The sequence below is a fragment of the Notothenia rossii genome (assembly GCF_949606895.1).
Source record: "Notothenia rossii genome assembly, chromosome: 7".
NCBI lineage: Eukaryota > Metazoa > Chordata > Actinopteri > Perciformes > Nototheniidae > Notothenia > Notothenia rossii.
Window position 1 is genome coordinate 30,504,264 of NC_136905.1, and position 20,620 is coordinate 30,524,883.

General features: G+C 40.2%; 1 protein-coding gene and 1 long non-coding RNA gene across 4 annotated transcripts; both read left to right on the top strand.

Annotated features, from left to right (window-relative positions):
- Positions 1-6,190: 6,190 nt before the first annotated feature.
- Positions 6,191-8,442, top strand: LOC307045972 (uncharacterized protein). Of its 2 annotated transcripts, none has more exons than XM_079692055.1 (2): positions 6,191-6,786; positions 6,975-8,442. In XM_079692055.1, the coding sequence occupies exons 1-2, from the start codon at positions 6,726-6,728 to the stop codon at positions 8,108-8,110; spliced, it is 1,197 nt and encodes a 398-aa protein (XP_079548181.1). In that variant the 5' UTR covers positions 6,191-6,725; the 3' UTR covers positions 8,111-8,442. The 2 variants fall into 2 exon arrangements, with proteins under 2 accessions (XP_079548181.1, XP_079548180.1); XM_079692054.1 differs by having other exon boundaries at positions 6,192-6,786; positions 6,971-8,441.
- A 6,272-nt stretch (positions 8,443-14,714) lies between these two features.
- LOC307012921 lies at positions 14,715-17,596 on the top strand. 2 transcript variants are annotated; one of them, XR_013800771.1, is made up of 4 exons: positions 14,715-14,890; positions 15,489-15,703; positions 16,208-16,276; positions 17,338-17,596. It is a non-coding gene; the product is annotated as an uncharacterized lncRNA (long non-coding RNA). The 2 variants fall into 2 exon arrangements; XR_013800772.1 differs by lacking the exon at positions 16,208-16,276.
- Positions 17,597-20,620: the final 3,024 nt, after the last annotated feature.

Consider the following 20,620-nt stretch of genomic DNA (forward strand, 5'->3'; position numbering starts at 1 on the left):
TGTCAAAGTGGGCCAGTAACAGTCGTGCAGTGCTACGCTCTGTCAGCGAAGACCAAAGAGCAAAGGACATGATGGACCTGGATTTGGATACAGATCAACTTCCTGTTGAGCGTACATTAGGACTACAGTGGCACGTTGAAACGGACCAATTTGGATTTAAGGCCTCTCTACAAGAGCGACCGCAGACGAGAAGAGGAATTCTTTCAGTGGTCAGCTCCCTCTACGACCCATTAGGCTTCCTTGCTCCATTCAGCATGATGGCTAAGATGTTACTGCAAGAATTGTGCAGAAAAAATCTTGGATGGGATGAAGCTATTCCCCATGTTCTCTCCAAGCAATGGGCTGGCTGGTTGGAAGATCTCCACAAGGTGGCGGAGTTCAAGATTGATCGCTGTGTCAAGCCTAAAGACTTTAGCAACCCTGTCACTGTTCGGCTTCATCACTTCTCTGATGCCAGTGAGGTTGGGTATGGAACTGTATCGTATTTAAGACTGGAAAAGGACAATAAAGTGCATGTTGCTTTTACTCTGGGGAAGGCCAGAGTTGCTCCACTGAAGCAAATGACAATTCCTCGTTTGGAGCTCACAGCTGCAGTGCTCGCTGTTAGAGTAGACCGCATGCTACGAAAGGAATTGCAGATTAAGCTGGAGAAATCAGTTTTTTGGACCGACAGCACAACAGTCCTGAAATACATATGCAATGAAAGCCGGCGATTCCATACTTTTGTGGCCAATCGAATTGCAGTCATCAGAGAGGCAACTGATGTTGACCAGTGGAGGTATGTAGGGACTAAGGAGAACCCTGCAGATGAGGCGTCAAGAGGAATGAGGGCAGAGGACCTCCTGAATGGAAGGAGATGGATGATGGGACCTGATTTCCTCTACAAGTCCGAGGATGAATGGCCTAAATTGGACGTAGATGTTCAGATGATCCCTGGTGCTGACCCTGAGATGAAAAGGGACTTGACTGTGAATGCTGTTGTTAAAGACACAGACAATGCTATGAGCCACCTGATTCATCACTTTTCATCTTGGAAGAGACTGCAAGTAGCTGTTGCTTGGCTTCTTAAGTTCAAGGAGACTCTTGTGTTATTGGGACATAAGAGAAAGGAGCTTTGTGCTTCTGCTGAACTCAGTCAACAACAGGTTAAAAGCCAAATGAAGAGCTTTAAGTCTACACTTAAAGGACAGAGTCTGATACCTCAAGATGTGACCAGAGCAGAGCTGACAATCATCCAGTATGTGCAACATCAACGGTTCAAGGAGGAAATCACCTCGCTGCAGAGTGGTGTGAAAACCAAATCCAAAGACAGTCCCCTGTACAGATTGGACCCAGTGATGGAAGGTGAGATCCTCAGAGTTGGCGGTCGGCTTAGCAAGTCCTCGCTGCCAGTTGAATCTAAACGTCCTGCTATTCTGTCCAAAGACCTGCATGTATCCACATTGATTCTGCGCCACATTCATCAGCAGCTAGGTCATGCTGGAAGAAACTACATATTGTCCAGATTAATGCGGAAGTATTGGATTATAAATGCAAACTCTGCTGCCAGAAAAGTCATATCAGATTGTGTAGTTTGCCGACGCCAAAGAGGAAGACTCCTTGAACAAAAAATGTCTGACTTACCTGTCGAGAGAGTGTTGCCTGATGAAGCTCCCTTCACTCATGTTGGCGTTGATTATTTTGGGCCCATTGAAGTTAAAAGAGGCAGGGGTCTTCTCAAAAGATATGGAGTGCTCTTCACATGTATGACCAGCCGCGCTGTACACTTGGAAGTAGCACACACGCTGGATACGGACTCCTGTATAAATTCAGTGAGAAGATTCATCTGCAGACGAGGCCCAGTCTCCACTCTCAGGTCTGACAATGGAACCAACTTTATTGGAGCTAGCCGTGAGCTCAAGGAGAATATGATTGCTCTGAATCATGACAAAATCCAAGGAGCCCTTCTTCAGGACGGCATAGAATGGAGATTCAACACCCCATCAGCTTCACATCAAGGTGGTGTTTGGGAGCGCCTGATTCGCTCAGTGAAGAATGTGCTTAACTCAGTCCTTAAACAGCAAACCTTGGACGATGAAGGACTCCAAACAATGTTTTGTGAAGTTGAGGCAATATTGAATGATAGACCTATCACAAAGGCCTCAGGTGATGCGAATGACTTGGAAGCCCTTACTCCGAATCATGTTCTGTTGTTGAAAAACAAACCAGTTATGCCACCAGGACTGTTTGACAGAAATGATTTGTATGTTAGGAGAAGATGGAAGCAGATACAGTACATGGCGCAACTCTTCTGGAAGAGGTGGGTTTCTGAGTACCTGCCATTGATGCAACAGAGACAAAAATGGACAGCACTAAGAAGAAACCTCATACCTGGAGATGTTGTTCTTGTGGCAGACGCTACAGCCCCAAGAGGATCTTGGATGATGGGGAGAGTTTTAGAAGTCAGAGCAGATGTGAATGGCCATGTGCGCTCTGTGCGTCTCCAAACAAAGACCAGTATCCTGGAGAGGCCTGTGACGAAGCTGTGCCTGCTGCTGGAGGCAACACTGTGACCGCATGGACTCTCTATCTTTCTCTTTGCCTCTCTCTCTGTCTCTTTCCATCAATAACACCTTTCCTTCATAGGTTTGCCAGAGAAGACATCAGTGCCTGAGAATGCATGTTTAGTGTGTAGCTCCATGTTTTTTAAGTCTAGTAATTGTGATAAATGCCCAATTAGGGGCCGGAGTGTTAGAGCTACACAGTCTTTTGCATATAGTAATTGTAGTTTGTCATTTAATTTGTTTATTATGATTTTGCTCACATTAGAAGTATATATTTGTGGTAATATTCTGTTAAGTTAATAATAATTTGTTTAGTTAATTTCTTTGCTTTATATGTTAGTCTTTATTTGGGTTAATTTATTTAGTGTGATTTTTGGTTTAGACACCTGGAGGTAGTGGTGAGCACAGGCAAGGGTGTATATAGGCAGGAAGTGGCAGACCACCTGTTTTTGCACCTGGGTAATGGGCACATGGTTTTTTACCAGCACGAGAGAGGATTGTTTGTACAAGGAGAAAGAATTGTTTGTGACCGAGAAAACAATAAAACCAGCCTCAACGACAGAACCCATGCCTGGAAATTGGTTGACTTTCTACACTGCGTACATTACCTGCCCAGGGTGCCAGAAGTGATCCGTTTGAAGGTTTTAACTTATTTTGAGTTTAAGTTTCGGACAAACGGCCACTACACTGACTGCTCCACAATTTAAAATAAATGCTTTATATATTTCTATTAGATGTGACTCTTTGGCGTTTCTGTTATTATTAACACTGCTGCTTTAGTTGTTCTGACTGCTAAAATCCTCTGTCATTCCGTGGGGTGGGGGAGCCGGGGGCTCGGATCCTTGTCACCTTTTTCATACCTGATGAGTTTGCATCCCTGTATGTTAAAAAGCCTCAGTCACCTTAATTCATGTAATAAAAACATCTCAGGTCAGTAACACTCAAAGCTAAATGTGCAATACCATGTTCAGCTATGTTACTATTTATAATGTTATTGTTGTTACATCAGAAGATGTACATATTGAAATGATTTCTTATCTTACAGTAGGCTATTTTTTACAATGTGTGTTGGAAGGATTTATTAAATTACAATGAATATTGTCATTGTTGAAGGCTTTTAGAGAAGGGTGAATTATAAGCCTGAATTACATAACATTTTATACCTAAAAACATAAAAGCCACAATAAATAAATCACAATTATTCTAGTTATTTTTACCTCCCGTATTGCTTTCAACCCACCAGCTTTTATGGTGTTGTTACGTCACTAACTGTAAGCTTGTCACATACAGTCTATGGTCACTCAGAGTAACTTAATTTAGATGCTGGAGAAGAAAGATCAGGGGGGGAGGGGGGAGAGAGCTGTGGTTGATGGGCCATTAGTTGTGTAAATACACAGCTGAGAGCTGCCGTTCATTCAGACTGTTTAAAAAACGGTAACAACGGACTATTTTTCTTAGCGGATGCATGTCAATTTAAATCAATACATACAACTATTTTTTTAATCAATAAAAACATTTTCTAAATCCATAAAAGCATTTCAATTAATATTGGGAGTCATGTCGTTACTTTGTTGAGAATGTGGCCATGTAATAAGCGGGATAATTTGCAGCGACTTGTTCCTTATGGGGAAAATAACACCCTTCATCCAGATGAGGATCCCTCCGCTACACTTTGGGATCCTGATCGACCGACGAAGCTCCATTAAAAATATACATATTTTTGGTGAATTACTGAGTTTAGGCACGTTAATAACGTTTTAATGAAGTTGAATACAGTATATTCATATGTGTCAGTGATTTCATGTCAATTCGGCGAACATAAACATAAATGATCGTGGTGAAGATGATGATTAAATTAGGATTAAAAATCGAGAGCCGGGCTGCATTTCCTCCCGTTCATTTTTTTCGAATAACAAAATTATTTTGTTAAATAACAACATGGTGATGTTTTGTAAATGATTACATGTCTCTTATTTAGCACAGCAGTATGATATCCGTGACATATGGATCTTAACAAAGTTCCGCTGTAAATCCAGCATACTGTATCTCACTTTATTTCACATGAGCTCCAGTGTGGAACCCCACTGCACCCCCTGGTGGATCAATGATCCATTGCAGCTGGCTTCATTATAATTACATTTATCTATCACGGGGGCGGTCTCAAGTCAAGCTGAAGGTTTTCCCTTGAGCGAGGACAGATCACGTACCAATCACGGCCCTCGCGTTTCAAACTGTCTGAAATGAATCGCTACATCTGTATCTATCTGAACGCTCTCAGTTTGTACGTGTCAACGATGAATCTTTCACGCAAACCAAAGTTAGCCATGGAGTGCCACAGGGCTCAGTGCTCGGACCTATTTTGTTCACATTTATATATGCTTCCTTTAGTCAATATTATAAGGAATCATTCTGTAAACTTTCATTGTTATGCGGATGATACTCAACTATATTAATCAATCAAGCCTGATGAAATTAATCATCTAAATAAAATTCAAGACTGCCTCAAGGACTTAAAAAAGTGGATGACCTTAAATATTTTGATGTTAAACACGACCAAAACTGAAGTTATTGTACTTGGCCAAAAGAATCTACGAAACAAATTATCTAAAGATATACTAACTATGGATGGCATTCATTTGGCCTCCAGTGAGACTGTAAGGAATCTTGGTGTTATATTTTATCAGGATTTATCCTTTAACGCCCACATAAAATCAATTTCAAGGACCGCCTACTTCCATCTATGTAACATTGCAAAAATCAGGCATATCTTGCCTCAAAACGATGCAGAGAAACTAGTTCATGCATTTGTTACTTCAAGGCTGGATTATTGTAACTCCTTATTATCAGGGTGTACCAAGAAGTCAGTCAAGTCGCTTCAGCTGATTCAAAATGCTGCACGTCGTGTACTAACCAGAGTTAGGAAAAGGGACCACATTAATCCTGTTCTGGCTGCCTGACGGCCCGTCTACACTACAGGCATCGAAAAATGCTTTCAACGCTTCGCCCATTCACTTGAATGGGGTGACGTAGAAGATTTTTAATCTTCGCCGAACTGCATTGTGGGGAGCATGGCATGGCTTTGCAAGCATCACGAGCATCTATCGGCATCAAAAGTTGAACAATGTTCAACTTTTGAGGCTCGATGCTTGGCATCAAATCCGTTTATGCAAATCCCGGTGCAAGCGCTAGCCAATCAAACCGCGTGCAAGCTGGGAGAGCCAGACCGCTGTTCATTTCCTCATATTCCAAACGAGATATTACGGTAGCAAATCACCCGGTTCTTTACGACTAGAACTATTTATCGGAATACAAACCGGAGGAACCAGGCATGGAGGGAGGTGGCAGAGACAGTGGGTGAAACTGGTAGGTTTTTCACCTGTTTGGAGAGTTTATATCAAGTTTACTTCATTTTAACATTGCTATTGCTTTGTATGTCTGGGGTGGGAGATTCATGTGATTGGTTGTTGGTCGCGTTGCTCACAAAAAATCGCCAAGCTTCAGACACGCCCAGCTTCAAGATTTTTTGATGCCTGTAGTGTAGACGGGCCATTACACTGGCTCCCTATAGAACACAGGATAGAATTTAAAATTCTTCTTCTCGCCTACAAAGCCCTTAATGGGCAGGCGCCATCTTACCTTAAAGAACTCATTATACCCTACTGTCCTATAGACAAGTTTACGCGACAAACCACGGGTAGCGCCATAACCCTACACAAATGCACTTCATTTCCGCCGGAAGTCTTTTGCACAGCGTCTGTCGGTGTAAACCGGTGTAAACAGTCAGACGGGCACTGGTGTAAACACAGCGATTTCGATGCTAACAGTGATGCTAGCTTGGGAACACGATTCTACTTCTTTGACTGGAGATGGCGTTACTCTCCCCCACCCGAATTCAGTGCAAAACTGGGAGGATAACATGACGACGTGGCCCAGCATAACGTACAGCAAAATTTGCTCCTACTTCGTTCAATCCATGGCAATAGATGGAAAAGCAATGGACAGTCTGAAGGCCTCCGAGGCATATCAATATTTGCACAGCAACAAAGTTGGTTGTGTCATGTCATACAAACATGATCGTTTTGTTTATCTAAAAGCAAAGGTAGAGCCTAGCCAGTGTTTGAACAATGCGTGGCATAATGCTTGGGTGCTGGTAACTGAAGCTGGAGAAGTCAAAACTGCGGGATGTACGTGTGTTGCTGGACCAGGGAGATCTTGTTCCCACTCAGCTGCGATCCTGTGGAAGGTAACTAGATTATTTGACCATTGTAGCCTAGGCCTATGTCTTTTGTTGTTGGTATACGAACTACATCATAGGCTACTTGGCTAGAGTGCAAAGTGTGTGTATGCCATGATGTATTATATCATATGACATGTTTGCAGTGAACCCATTATAATATCTATGCACTGTTTTTACTCTATCTCTCTAGGTAGAAAATGCTGTGAGACAGGGGAAAACCGGGCTTGCCTGCACAGACAGACAGAACCAGTGGAATGCTGGGTCTAAAAGAAATGCTGGTCAGAGGAAGATGAAGTATGTGCGCTTCAAACGACACAACAGGAAGGATCTCTACCAGCCGCCACCAACTTCACAGCCATCCTCTACCACTCCAGAACCGGCACAGGAGGTGACACTCTTTAGGACTCATGAAGAGTGGAGGAAGAACACACTTGCCTCACCAATGGCAGAACTTTTCAATTGCCCTGGGAATAGCCTCCTGCAGTTCTGCTTTAATGCTGATACCTCTTCCATCACCGAGCCAACACCATGTCCACACCTCCATCTCCTAACCCATGATGAGCACCACATACCACTGGCTTGTGTAAAATGCAGAACCTTCTATGATAAGTACATTAACATGTCCACAGCCCGGCTTGAGGAGATCGAGAAGGTTACAAAAGCACAGAGCAAAGAACAGGTCTGGCATGATGCGCGGAGAGTGCGCATCACAGCGAGCACAGCTAGAAAGGTGCCCATTCGCTCAACCACGGCGCCCGACAAGTTTTTGTCAGAACACTTACACCCATCCTTCCGTGGCAATGCTGCAACCCGTCAAGGAGCGGAGGGGGAGGAACTTGCAAGGGACTATTTGGAAACTCGGGGCAACAGCATTGAAACCAAAGGCTTAGTGGTGTGCGACAAGGATCCGTGGCTTGCAGCATCTCCCGATGGAGTGATAAACAAAGACATTCTGTTGGAGATCAAATCACCTGTGTTGGGAAACAAGTCACTTGCAGAATTTTTGGCAACAAAGAACTGTGAAATCACAACTGTGGCAAACGGAAATAGGATAGATTACCATATTGCCTGCAATGGTCCAAAAGGCTACTATATGCAGGTACAAATTGGGATGCACTGCACAGGGCTTCAGCACTCCAAGTTGGTGATCTGGAACAAAACTGAGCACCTAGAAATCGAAGTACCCTACGACCAAGACTTTGTCCAGGGGCATATCATAAGGCTGCGCACATTCTACTTTGCCCACATGCTCCCGAAAATTGTTGACGATTTTGTTGAGGGAAGGTTACAGTTCTGCAGTAAATATCTCAGCATTTTAAAACCAAAATAAACTGCCTTATTTTGGTCATGCCCACAGGAGCCAACAGTTGTCTGTTGTTTACATAATGCACAATTTACATGATCTCTTTATGCTGTGCAATATATCATATGTGCCTGTACTGTTTGAGTGAAAATAAAGTTTGATGTAATTTAATTTCATTATTGCATTTCATATGTTCCTTAGAGTGCTACAATTTCTTTTAACACAGTTCATCATTCATATTAAGCTCATACTGTACATAAATAACACTGAATTAATTAATTGTTTAGAGGAAACTAAAGAAATGGCTTCAACAAGAAAGATCACATGTTTAATCCTAACAGGTATTACAAATTAAAATATAAAAGCAGTCATTACATCACTAAAAGCAGTCATTACATCACTATGAAAATATTCATATATAATATTAAAAAATACAATGCATGCAGTATTTGTTGTGTTTATCTGTATTTAATGAACAACATGGCTGGGTGCTGGGTGCTGGTTTGTGGTCGTAGCACTCTATCTAACCACTCGTTCAGGTGCTTTCTCGAGTGATTGCAACCAACTACCGCACACGTAGTTCCCGAACCACTTTTCTTCATGTTGTAATTGTTATATCCTCTTTGTCTCTGCGATATCAGTGCTTTGTCGGCACAACGGAGCTAGCTAGCAAAACAAACCCAGTCCGCCAAAACGGAAGTGCATTGCATCGAAGGGAGGAGTTCAGGATGTAGAGCGGAAACGGCTCAATAACTTGTGTATTAGGGCATTGTGTTCCAAGAATGCAGGGTTATTGGTTGTTCCTAGAGTCTCTAAAAGTACAATGGGAGCCAGAGCCTTTTCTTATCAAGCTCCACTTTTGCTGAATCAGCTTCCAGTTTGTGTTCGGACGGCAGACACCCTATCCGTTTTTAAGAGTGCGCTTAAGACCTTCCTTTTTGATAAAGCTTATAGTTAGGGCTGATTAGATTCAGCCCCTAGTTTTGCTGATATAGGCTTAGTTTGTCGGGGGACATCTTACTTCTTCCTTCTCTCTGTCTAAACCTTTGTACTCTCATGTTCCGATTAACCCAGCTTCCCCAAATTTCTTTCTTTTTGGTGTCTATATACGCCGGGATCCGGAGTCATAGATGATCCTGCGGTCCTGTGTCATGGATTGCGAGTCCTGGATCTTGAGTCGTGGCTGTGGTCCTGGATCATAAGTCCTGGATGGATATCCTCGTGGATTCATCTTCCTATTATACACTAGGGGTTTCATCAACTAATCGACTAGTCGACTAGTCGACTACCTTTACCACTAGTCGGCGCTGTAGGCCCTAGTCAACTAGTCGTGAAAGAAATGGAGGTAAACGAGGTGCTGCAAAATGCTACAAAACACGTCCGACATTCTTGTGTATGGCAGTACTTCAACGAAGATGTAACCAACTCCACAGTGAAGTGTCAGTTGTGTACAGCTGTACTGAAGTACAATACAAATGCATCTGCTATGCGCAACCATCTGAAGATGAAACACCCGCTGCCGACAGCTAGCACTAACAGTAATGCTAGCACCAGTGAGCAACGGACCGGCATCAGCACTGAACAGAGGCAAACGAACAGCAAGAAAACACGGGTCAACAGTGATGCGGATGATGAGCTACGGGATTACTGCCAGCGGACACCGCATATCCCCACAATGGATAATCCACTGGAGTTTTGGGCAGAAAACGTGCACCGCTTCCCCCGCTTTCGAGGAGCTACCTGGCTATTCCAGCCACAAGCACCCCGAGTGAGAGGGTTTTTTCCCTGGCAGGCAACACTGTCACCCGAAAGCGGTCAAGCCTCCTTCCCTCACATGTCGATGCGTTGGTGTTCAAACCAAAAATATGGAAAGGTGGACGTTATCGTGGAGGACAGCGAATAAAGTGTTGCGCAATGCGCTGTTGCGCACTGGATTTACGTGGCATTTATGTAAACAAGAGTTTTTTGCTGTCGATTTTGGTGAGTCCAGTTACTGTTTGTTATTTACTCAGCCATGTAACACAAATTAAAATGCAGTGTTTAATGTTACTGTATGAGTTCCAATAGAAAATACAGTTGTAAACCTCTCTTTGTGTGTCTTTATTATGACGTAACGAGTAGTCGACTAGTCGACTGCTATTTTGAAAAACGTGTCGACTAGTAAATATTGGTAGTTGTGAAACCCATATTATACACACATGCATTTCCAAACATTTGGACTACCTATGTTGCAAATGTATTACCTTTTCAATTTACACATGGCATCTATTGCACGTCTGTCCGTCCTGGGAGAGGGATCCCTCCTCTGTTGCTCTCCCTGAGGTTTCTCCCATTTTTCCCTTTAAACTGTGGGGTTTTCTCCGGAAGTTTTTCCTTGTACGATGTAGGCTTGGGCGGTATGACGGTATTACGGTATACCAGGGTATTTCGAAATCCCGTCGGTATGATTTTCAATACCGTGACGTCACAGACAGTGCGCCAAATCACAGATGCGTTTCATTCTATTACACTGACACGGAGTTTTGACAGGGACGACATTGGTTGTAATGCACAGCACGCGCCAGCAGAGGGCAAGGGAGGGCAGTCCGTCTTTCCCGCTCTCAGAGCTCAGCACAGAGCTGAGCTGAGCAAGATGGCGGCAGCATTTGCCGGCCCCGAACTCGGACAACTAGTAAAAAAGAAAAATGCTTCTGCGCCTGTTTGGGACTATTTTGGGTTTACTTGTCGCCAGTGACTTCATCCAGCACAACGAGAGACAGAGGCACTTCTTTGGGAATGTTTAAGACGGGGTGAGTGAGTGTTGACATTTTTTAATCCTATGCAACTGGTTGATGGTTTTGTAGTCGAGGTCGGACGGTTTTAAAAACGAAAGCATTTACGTGCTAAACATTCACGCGAGTAATCCAATGAATCAAATGGAAATAAGGTTTTTAACACATGCACGGAATAATATTGCCAAACTAGTAAGTGAATATAGCAAACTTTATTCAATAAGTCAAGTATTTACTCCCGGAAAATGTTTATGTATGATGATATATTGTTAACTTAGCTCAATATGGAAACAACGTCGGACATCTACAAACGCGTCCTGTATCCGATCTCAAAATGTGCCATTTGCACAATGTGTCATGTATGCAGCCCTTGTTTTGCACTTGCGCGCACGTCGCGGCACTTTGCGAGCGTCTACCGGCTCGGGCTGCATTTTACACCGAACATATAATTAACCGTTCGAAACATCTATTTGGCGCCGAATACCACCTCACTCAAGTCGACCCAAGTCATACCGTCATATACCGTATACCACGGTATGATGTCAGCAAGGTATGACGGTATGAAAAAAATGATACCGCCCAAGCCTAGTACGATGTGAGGGTCAGACAGAGGGTGTCGTATTGTCATACTGATATTCTGTACAAACTGTGAAGTCACTGAGACAAATGTAACATTTATGATATTGGCCTATATAAATAAACATTGATTGATTGAACCTGATGTACTTATATGATTCTGTTTTCTTCAAGGTTGTATCTTCCTGGTGGAATGCACTTATTGTAAATTGCTTTGGATAAAAGCTAAATGCAATGTAATGTAATGTAATAAAAAGATGTTTGGAGTTTTATTTGAGTTATTAATTTACATTTTTTGTCAAAGAGATGCTGATTTGAAACCGTTGTTAGGCCTACATTTCCTGTTTCTGCCGGAGAGAGGGGAGTTTGTCCCAAAGCTTGCCGCTGTATTTACTCCCTCCATCTGACAGGAGGGAGCCTCATGTGTCACTCCACGGAGGAGGGGGAGAGTGTAGGGGTAGGGTGTAAGGCGTGGTTTGGGATTGGGCCAAACACACGCACTTTTTTTGCCCCCCCCCCTTCTAAAATGAATCCGGCGCGCCTGCTCTGATGCTCAATAACGTCCATGCGCAGCCAGCGCCGGAAAATAATGGGGAAAAGATACTCATCTCTAAGACTCAGCAACCTCTCAAGAGCAAGAGGAGAAGACCTCCATCGGCAGAAACACGGGTACAGTCCGGCCGTCTCGGCATAGTGAAACGAACCGATCCGGCATCAGAACGGAGTCGAGGCTCTCGGATCAGCTGATCCACGAACACGGAAGTTGCATTATGCACAAGCCGACGTGAGCAGGCCATGGATGTATAATAAGAACTGTATACAGCGTGGGAGGCGGGGCCTCATTCATTCCTATGAGAGTTGCTCAATGGCGCATGATGACAAAATGGCCCAACTTTTGAGAGAGCGAAACGTCACAGATTACCCGGCATGCCTGAGAAGTACCCGTATGTGCACTCATAGAGCATGCGCAACTTGAACCACGCCGCCCAAAAGGCTCGTTCACATCAAGCACGTGAATTTGCGTACACGTAACAGCACCGCGCGTTCATGACAGCATGGTACTGGATTTATATTAACGAGGCGGCAGTTAGCAGCTAGCGGCCAGCTACTAAATTATGCTAAGTTACACATCAATCGTTATGTACTTTTATATTACACTGACATCAGGATCTAGTGATATCCAAGCAACAGAGCTTCATTTAGCATGATACTTGTGTGGGTTGTACATGAAACCACTTGGTAATATATAAAAATGTATATGTTGAAGCCTGATGCTATGCTAAATGCTAATTTATACCTGAAATGCTTATGTATTTTTAATTACATTTTCGTAAAGCTTTCACTTTTTCAGCGGAATAAATATTATAACTGGTTTTGTTCAGCATTGCCAGCTTCACTGTTGAGCGTGATGTTGTGCCCAGCATTCTCCTGTCCTGTGCTCTGAAATCAAAATGTGGATAAGAATAAAACAACACTAAAATAAACACTACAATACAACTTGTAAAACTTTAGAAAAAACACAAGGTTGTTCATTTGTGTGTATACATATACAACACAGGCAATATACATATACAATTATAATTAATACAACTGTTAATTTGATTAGAGCTTTGACACATATCTTTATTGATATTTGTATAAATATGACGACTTAATATCTAGTCGGCCTAATAGCAAACAGCTACGTTCAACTCTTTTAATGGTATATTGCAAGTGCAATAAGAAGCTACAGGAACGTTAATCTACGTCGGTAATATTAACTTTATTTAATACAACATTTACGGTACAATCATACAGCCCATGTAGTATAATATTTTACAAATGTTGAATTCCAGCAAACATGTGCAATATATCCATTATTACAGCTCCCTGGGATGGCAGTAAGGCGATATGGTCCGTTGTTATTGTGCATCCATGGGTAAAGACAAACTCATGTAGTACTGAACATGTCACATGAACGTGCCGGGCGGCGCGGTCCCGTGGGTTAGATGCGCGTTCATAATGCCGAGGGAAATAACTCTCAGAATAACGTTATTAGCATATTTTTACAACTTGAAGAACAAATGTTTTTAATAAGGGCTATACAAACGTTCATAGTGGGTGGTTTATTTAGTTTAAAAAAAATTATCCAACGATTTACAGACCATTGTTTCTCCATGTAAGTCAATGGGAAAAAGTGTTTCCGGGACCAGCAACCAAACGGAAGTGTAGTAACGCCGTTTGGCCAGCATGAATATTCTCATCAGACTCCGGCGCACTTCCTGGGGGCTTGGAGCAGGCCCTCTACGCCGCATTCAATCCCTCCCGGAAAAATGCAAACGGCAGATAAGTGACGTTTATCCTTTTTCTCAGTAACATTAGGCACGATCGCCTCAGTGTCTCATCAGATCGTATCTCCCTTATGAAACACAAATATATTGTAATATATTGGTAAATATAATACAATATAATGGATCATACATTTCCATATATGGGAAAGTAGACCTTATATTTTTAAATATATTGCAATATATGCATGGACCATGTATGGCTATATATTGATACATTAAAAAAAATATATTGAAATGAAAAGAAAAACTGCACTATACATTTTTATATGTAATAGTTTTATTGAAACACTCATTTATCTTTCATGAGTTACACAAGTTTACATAAAATTGAACAGATATTCTTTTGTATAGTTACCCACTTTATATATGAACATATGGTGGATGGTATATATTAAAAAAGTACAAATTGTCCATTGAATGATGGAAAATAATATACAGTTTATAAATATATACAGACACACACATATATGCACGCATATATATATGCATATATGCACGCATATATATAAATATGCATATATATATATATTCACATATATATATATATATATATATAAATATGCATATATATATACACATATATATAAATATATATATATATGCATATATATATATATATAAATATATATATATATATGCATATATGCACTCATATATATGCATATATGCACTCATATATATGCATATATGCACGCATATATATACATAAATATATATGCATATATTACGTCCGACGGCTATTTGGAGTGGAATACAGCCCATCCACGGCAGACAGCCCAAACAGTAATCGAATGCGCCACTTCCGCTGACTGTGGCTGACCTCCTTCTTCGCTAAACATAACTCTCTAAAACGTGTTAACGTTCTCATTGGACACATTACGTGATAATCACCAATCAATCTCACAGATTTCGGGGAGGCCCCCCCCCCTCTCCAGCAATAGATTGATCTGATTGGCAGATTCAAATGGCCGTAATGCACCTACAAGTTGGTTTGCCAACCGCCAATAAACACGAAAGAAAGAAGAACAGATTCAAATCTGCGTTGCCGCCTCTGTCTGTTGATTCTGTCAAGTGAGTGTCAAAGAGAAAGCATTCATCAGGTGCTTCGAAACGGAAAATTAAAAAGAAACGTGTGTGAGCATTTCAAACTATTTTAAATTGAAATAATTCTGCATGTACACTACAAGTAGTCTAGTTGCTTAATCCGTATGTCCCGTCTCTCGGCACTACAACAGCTACATTAGCTAACGTTAGTTAAATTAGATATGTTAGTTCCCTCGTGTATAAGTGTATAACCGGTCCGCAGCTTTGTGAACATTGAATTTAGAAGTTTTTCGATGTTACAGTCAACTGAAGTCGACCCAAAACAGCGGACCTTTAGATCGCTAACATTTTAGCACAAGTCAATGGAGTTTAACAGCGGGACCTAGCCCTGCGGCTAAAGGACATTTTCTGACTGGTGAAGATGATGAGCTAGTTAAGTAATGTAACCACAGTTAGTCTATGTGTTCTGAATGATGTTAGTAACTATGTAGGCTAACATTAGTTAGGCTATGTGTTGTGGACTAATGCATTCAAGTTAGTTCACATTGTAGTTGTTATTGCCCCTGCTGTGCTGACAATTGTGTGGATAATATGTAGCCTACAGTCAATGGCATTTCACATTTTGCTCTCCAGTGTATGTTATTTTAATGTTGACCCATAATACTATATCTATATATTTTACAGGAGCATTGTTGAAATTCATAGGTCGAACTAAGCCTGCAGAACCACAAGTCAAGAGGACAGAGGAGCCAGATAGCAGTGGTGAATGAGGCAGAAGAAATAAGGAGAGAGGGCCCATGCAGAGGCAGACATCAGTAGTGAGGAATCAGACCCAAAAGACACAAGGATAGGGGAGCCAGATCGCAGTGGGGAGGAACGCACTGTCATTTCATTTCACTGTAATTTTACTTTTCACATATCACTTTATTCACTATTCAGCTTAGTTATCCTTGCCATGAAGGAATTAATGGATGAATGTTCTATATTATTGTAATGACAGATTGAACCACAGCAATATTATTTTAGAGATTTTTATATGTTTAACTGCTATGCCTGTCATCTCTGCTCTGTGTCATTGTGCCTGGGTTCTGTAGTGCCCGGAGTCTGTCTTTTTATTTTTTTCCTCCCAAACCCCATCCCCTAAGGATGCCTTTTGCCTCCTGTCAGGTCATCATTGTAAATAACAATTTGTTCTTAATTGATTTTCCCGGCTAAATAAAGGTTCTACTACTATTAGTTATTTTATTACTGGTACTGCTAATTGCACTATGTGTATTGTTGTATATTGTATATACGTATGTATTTACTACTACTACTTACAAAATCGAGGGTTGTAGCTTTTTGTCAGTACATATTTCAGGGTTTTTCTATGACTTTGTTCATCTAAATTCTAATACTCATAGGCGACTACAACTCCTGCCAATGCCGAGGCCCAGTTCTCCCTTCCCACCACCCCAGGCTCATTGTGCTAGGTAGAACTCTCATTCAATAAAAGTAGCCTTTTAAAGGTGGGGTAGGTAATTTGAGAAACCAGCTCGAGTGCACTAGAATTTGAAAATATACACCCGGAAAAAATCTGCCACTTCCTTACAGAGCCCCTCCTCCAACACACACAAACGCGCACATGACCAATGAGGGCAGGAGATAAGTTTGTGCACAGATGGAAGGCTGACAGGCAGGTAGGCCATCCAGTTATTTTAGCCGGGCCGGCTAAAATGATTGGTCATGCTTTTTACAGTACTACGGCTTCCACAGATGACATTTTGTTATGGATATTTGTCTAAGCACTTAAAGGTGGGGTATAGGTAAGTTTGAGAAACCGGCTCGAGATAAACTTTTTGTTATATTCCATGGAATGCTCTTAACATCCCGATAGCAATGAATATCTTAAGTGCTTTGACAAAAAATCCATAACAAAATGTCATCTGTGGAAGCCGTAATACTGTAAAAAGCACGACTAATTATTTTAGCCGGCCCGGCTAAAATAACTGGATGGCCTACCTGCCTGTCAGCCTTCCATCTGTGCACAAACTTATCTCGGGCCCTCATTGGTCTTGTGCGCGTTCGTGTGTGTTGGAGGAGGGGCTCTGTAAGGAAGTGGCAGATTTTCTCCGGTTGTGTATTTTCAAATTCTAGCGCACTCGAGCTGGTTTCTCAAATTTACATACCCTACCTTTAAGATATTCATTGCTATCGGGATGTTAAGAGCATTCCATGGAATATAACAACAAGTTTATCTCGAGCAGGTTTCTCAAACTTACCTACCCCACCTTTAAAGATGAATGCAATTACATTTAAAAAAGTTTTAAACAGAACTGTTACAGATGCAGATGCTTGGTCCAAATTCCATAAAATATACCAACCAGTAGCGCCACACTCAGACGAAAATGTACAAAGCCTATTCTTCCACTATTTGCATTCCCACATTATTCACCAAGCCAGCCAATGCTTTAATATAGATATTATGGATATTGTTATAATTCCTGCTGTCTTTTGTGAACTTCTAATTATTTGTAATTGTTCTGTTCCACAGATGCTGTAGTAAACCACCATCCAGGAAACAAGACATCAGATTTAAGAAAATCCATTAACACAAGAATTTGTGAGTTAAGGCACGAAAAAAACAAGATGGACGATTAAATAGGGTACCAGAGTGTTTTTTTGGCCCTGTTCCGGACCTTGTTTTAATGAGTGATCAGCTCATGTTTAAAGTTGTCACCAGGTGAAACAAAAAACAAGATTGTTAAATAGGATAACAGACTGCTCTTTTTGGCCCTGTATGAAATAACAATGCATCATTTATTAACTATACCTATACAAAATGTAATACATTTTCCCTTCATTATGTAATAACACCTCCTTTTGCAATAATTTGCCCATTATGTAGTAAGCAAGTTCAATGCAAATATGTAATACATGTCGCCACATTTAGAAATATATTATTATTGCTGTGGTTATTACAACATGAGTTGCAAACAATAACATTACAACTGTTTATTTATTTATTCAACCATGAATCATCCTTTCTCATAATTAAAAAATATTTCAGTTGAATATCTTTCATTGGCCAAAACTAGATCAAGTGTTACCATATTCATTAGCCAACATGTATATCAACATCAATTTTGGGATATATTTACAGTTTGGTTATGGTTACATAATGAATATTACAGTTTTTTAAAAGGGCAACTCACACATTTTGTAATAACCATTACAAAATGTAATAATTTATTACAAAATGCAGGGAAATGTATTTTATATTGCGTTCAGGCTGTTACACAATGCAGCAGATCATTACAAAATGTGGGTTTTATTAAATAATAATTACATGAAAATGTTCTTGAGTCATTACATAATGTGTTGTTTATAGGCCTTTTCTTTTATTCTTTCCTTGTCCTTTTAATGAGTATTTTGATAACTGTTACACATTGATAGAAAAAAACAAATTAAGCTTCTCATTATTCAGACTTAGCTCTCAGCGCTTAAGCTTCTTTTAAATGTTGATAAAACCAAGGTAATGCTCTTTTCAAAAGCTAAAAAGACACCAGAGCCTGTTTTAGATATTGTAACTACGCAAGGAATAAAACTTGAAGTGGTTACCTGTTACAAATACCTTTGTATCTGGCTTGATGATTGTCTCACTTTTAAACTTCATGTCAATAACCTGCTTAAAAAACTGAGGGTTAGGCTAGGTTTCTTTTTCAGAAACAAGTCCTTTTTCTCACTTGAGGCCAGAAAAAGGCTAGTCACTGTGACCTTTTTACCTGTGCTGGACTATGGTGATCTGATCTATATGAATGCACCTGCCCATTAACTGATCAAGTTAGATGCCGCCTATCACAGTGCACTGAGATTTGTGACAAACTGTAAAGTATTAACCCATCACTGTACCCTGTATGCAAGGGCAGGTTTGCCTTCGCTAACTGTACGGAGGCTCAGTCACTGGTACATTTTTATATATAAAGCCATGTTAGGGAAACTTCCATCCTACATCTGCTCCCTGATCTCACGGCGAATTGTAAGTGGCTACTGCCTGAGATCGCATGCTGTGGTTTTATTAAATGTGCCAACTGCTAGGACTGTCTTAGGGAAGAAAGCTTTTAGATGCGCAGCTCCGCTAACTTGGAACAATCTGCAAAAGGAATGGAAGCTGAGCAATTTGGTTCCACTAAATGTTTTTAAAGCAAGGATAGATGCTATCCAATCGGAAACTGTTGGAACCTGTAAATGTTACTAGCTATGTAAACTTTAGTCGCTGTAAATATGCTGTATGATGTCCCTTTTGTTTCTGTTATGTTTATATGTATTCATGTGGAACCTACTTGCAGCAGGTCACCCTTGAAAAAGAGATCAATGATCTCAATGGGATTCACCTGCATAAATAAAGGTTTGAAATTAAATGAAAGATTTTTTTTTATCAGAACATGCATTTCTCCTCATTGTGAAAATATATTGCACTCATGTTCAGAATATATGGTACGTACATGGTCTTTTATAAATCTGAATATATAGTGCATACATTTCCCCATATAATTGTGAATATATAGTACATGCATGTCCCCATATATTTGTGAATATATATAGTACATGTCCCCATATAATTGTGAATATATAGTACATGCATGTCCCCATATATTTGTGAATATATATAGTACATGTCCCCATATAATTGTGAATATATAGTACATGCATGTCCCCATATATTTGTGAATATATATAGTACATGTCACCATATAATTGTGAATATATAGTACATACATGTCCCCATATAATTGTGAATATATATATAGTACATGTCCCCATATAATTGTGAATATATACTACATACATGTCCCCATATAAATCTGAATATAGAGTACATACATGTCCCCATATAAATCTGAATATATAGTAAATATATGTTCACATATATACACAACCAATATATTATATATATTTGCATATATTACTCAATATATGGAAAGCGGCAATTACTGATGTATTATCCCATATATTGCAATATATTAACACAATATATTATTCCATATATCAATATATTGTAATATATTAACACAATATATTCTTCCATATATCAATATATTGTAATATATTAACACAATATATTATTCCATATATCAATATATTGTAATATATTAACACAATATATTATTCTATATATCTTCAATATATTTTGAAGACATGAATAAATATGTTTTTCATGTTGATTAGTAATCAGTATCAGTTGGTGTAGCCAACAGCAAGATTTCCTTTATTAAATCTTTTCAATTAACCAGTAAATCAGAAAACAAAATAATGCAATATATTGACAGTTAGTATATGGGGAAATATATTTTCTTTGCGTAAGGAGTGCACCCCTTCGTGGTTGGGGCCATTCCGGATAAATACAAGTAGCCTACAGACATGTTTAGTCTTGCTGCACCTCGTTAACAACTACCGTATTCTCTGATAGAGGCGCATCGTCTCTCAGATTCCCTCTGTAAAGGGCTCTCTAAAGCGTCCCCTCCTCTCTCTTATGTTACAAATAAAATAGATAATATGGATATAATCGATAAAATAGATCAAATTAATGAAATGAATAAAATAAGATAATAATATATTTAAAAATGAATAAATATAAAGAAGAAAGTATGCACAGGTTCTCCTTCATATTTTCATGCATATAACTGGTGGTCGTGCTAACCGTGCTCTTGCTTTACATGATCATACGATCCCTCTATGTGGTTCTTTAAAGAGCAACTTCCAGGTCAAAGACACCTGTGAATAAATGTGTAGGAAAATGATGAATACACTAGATTTTCCCAAAAATATACAGAAAT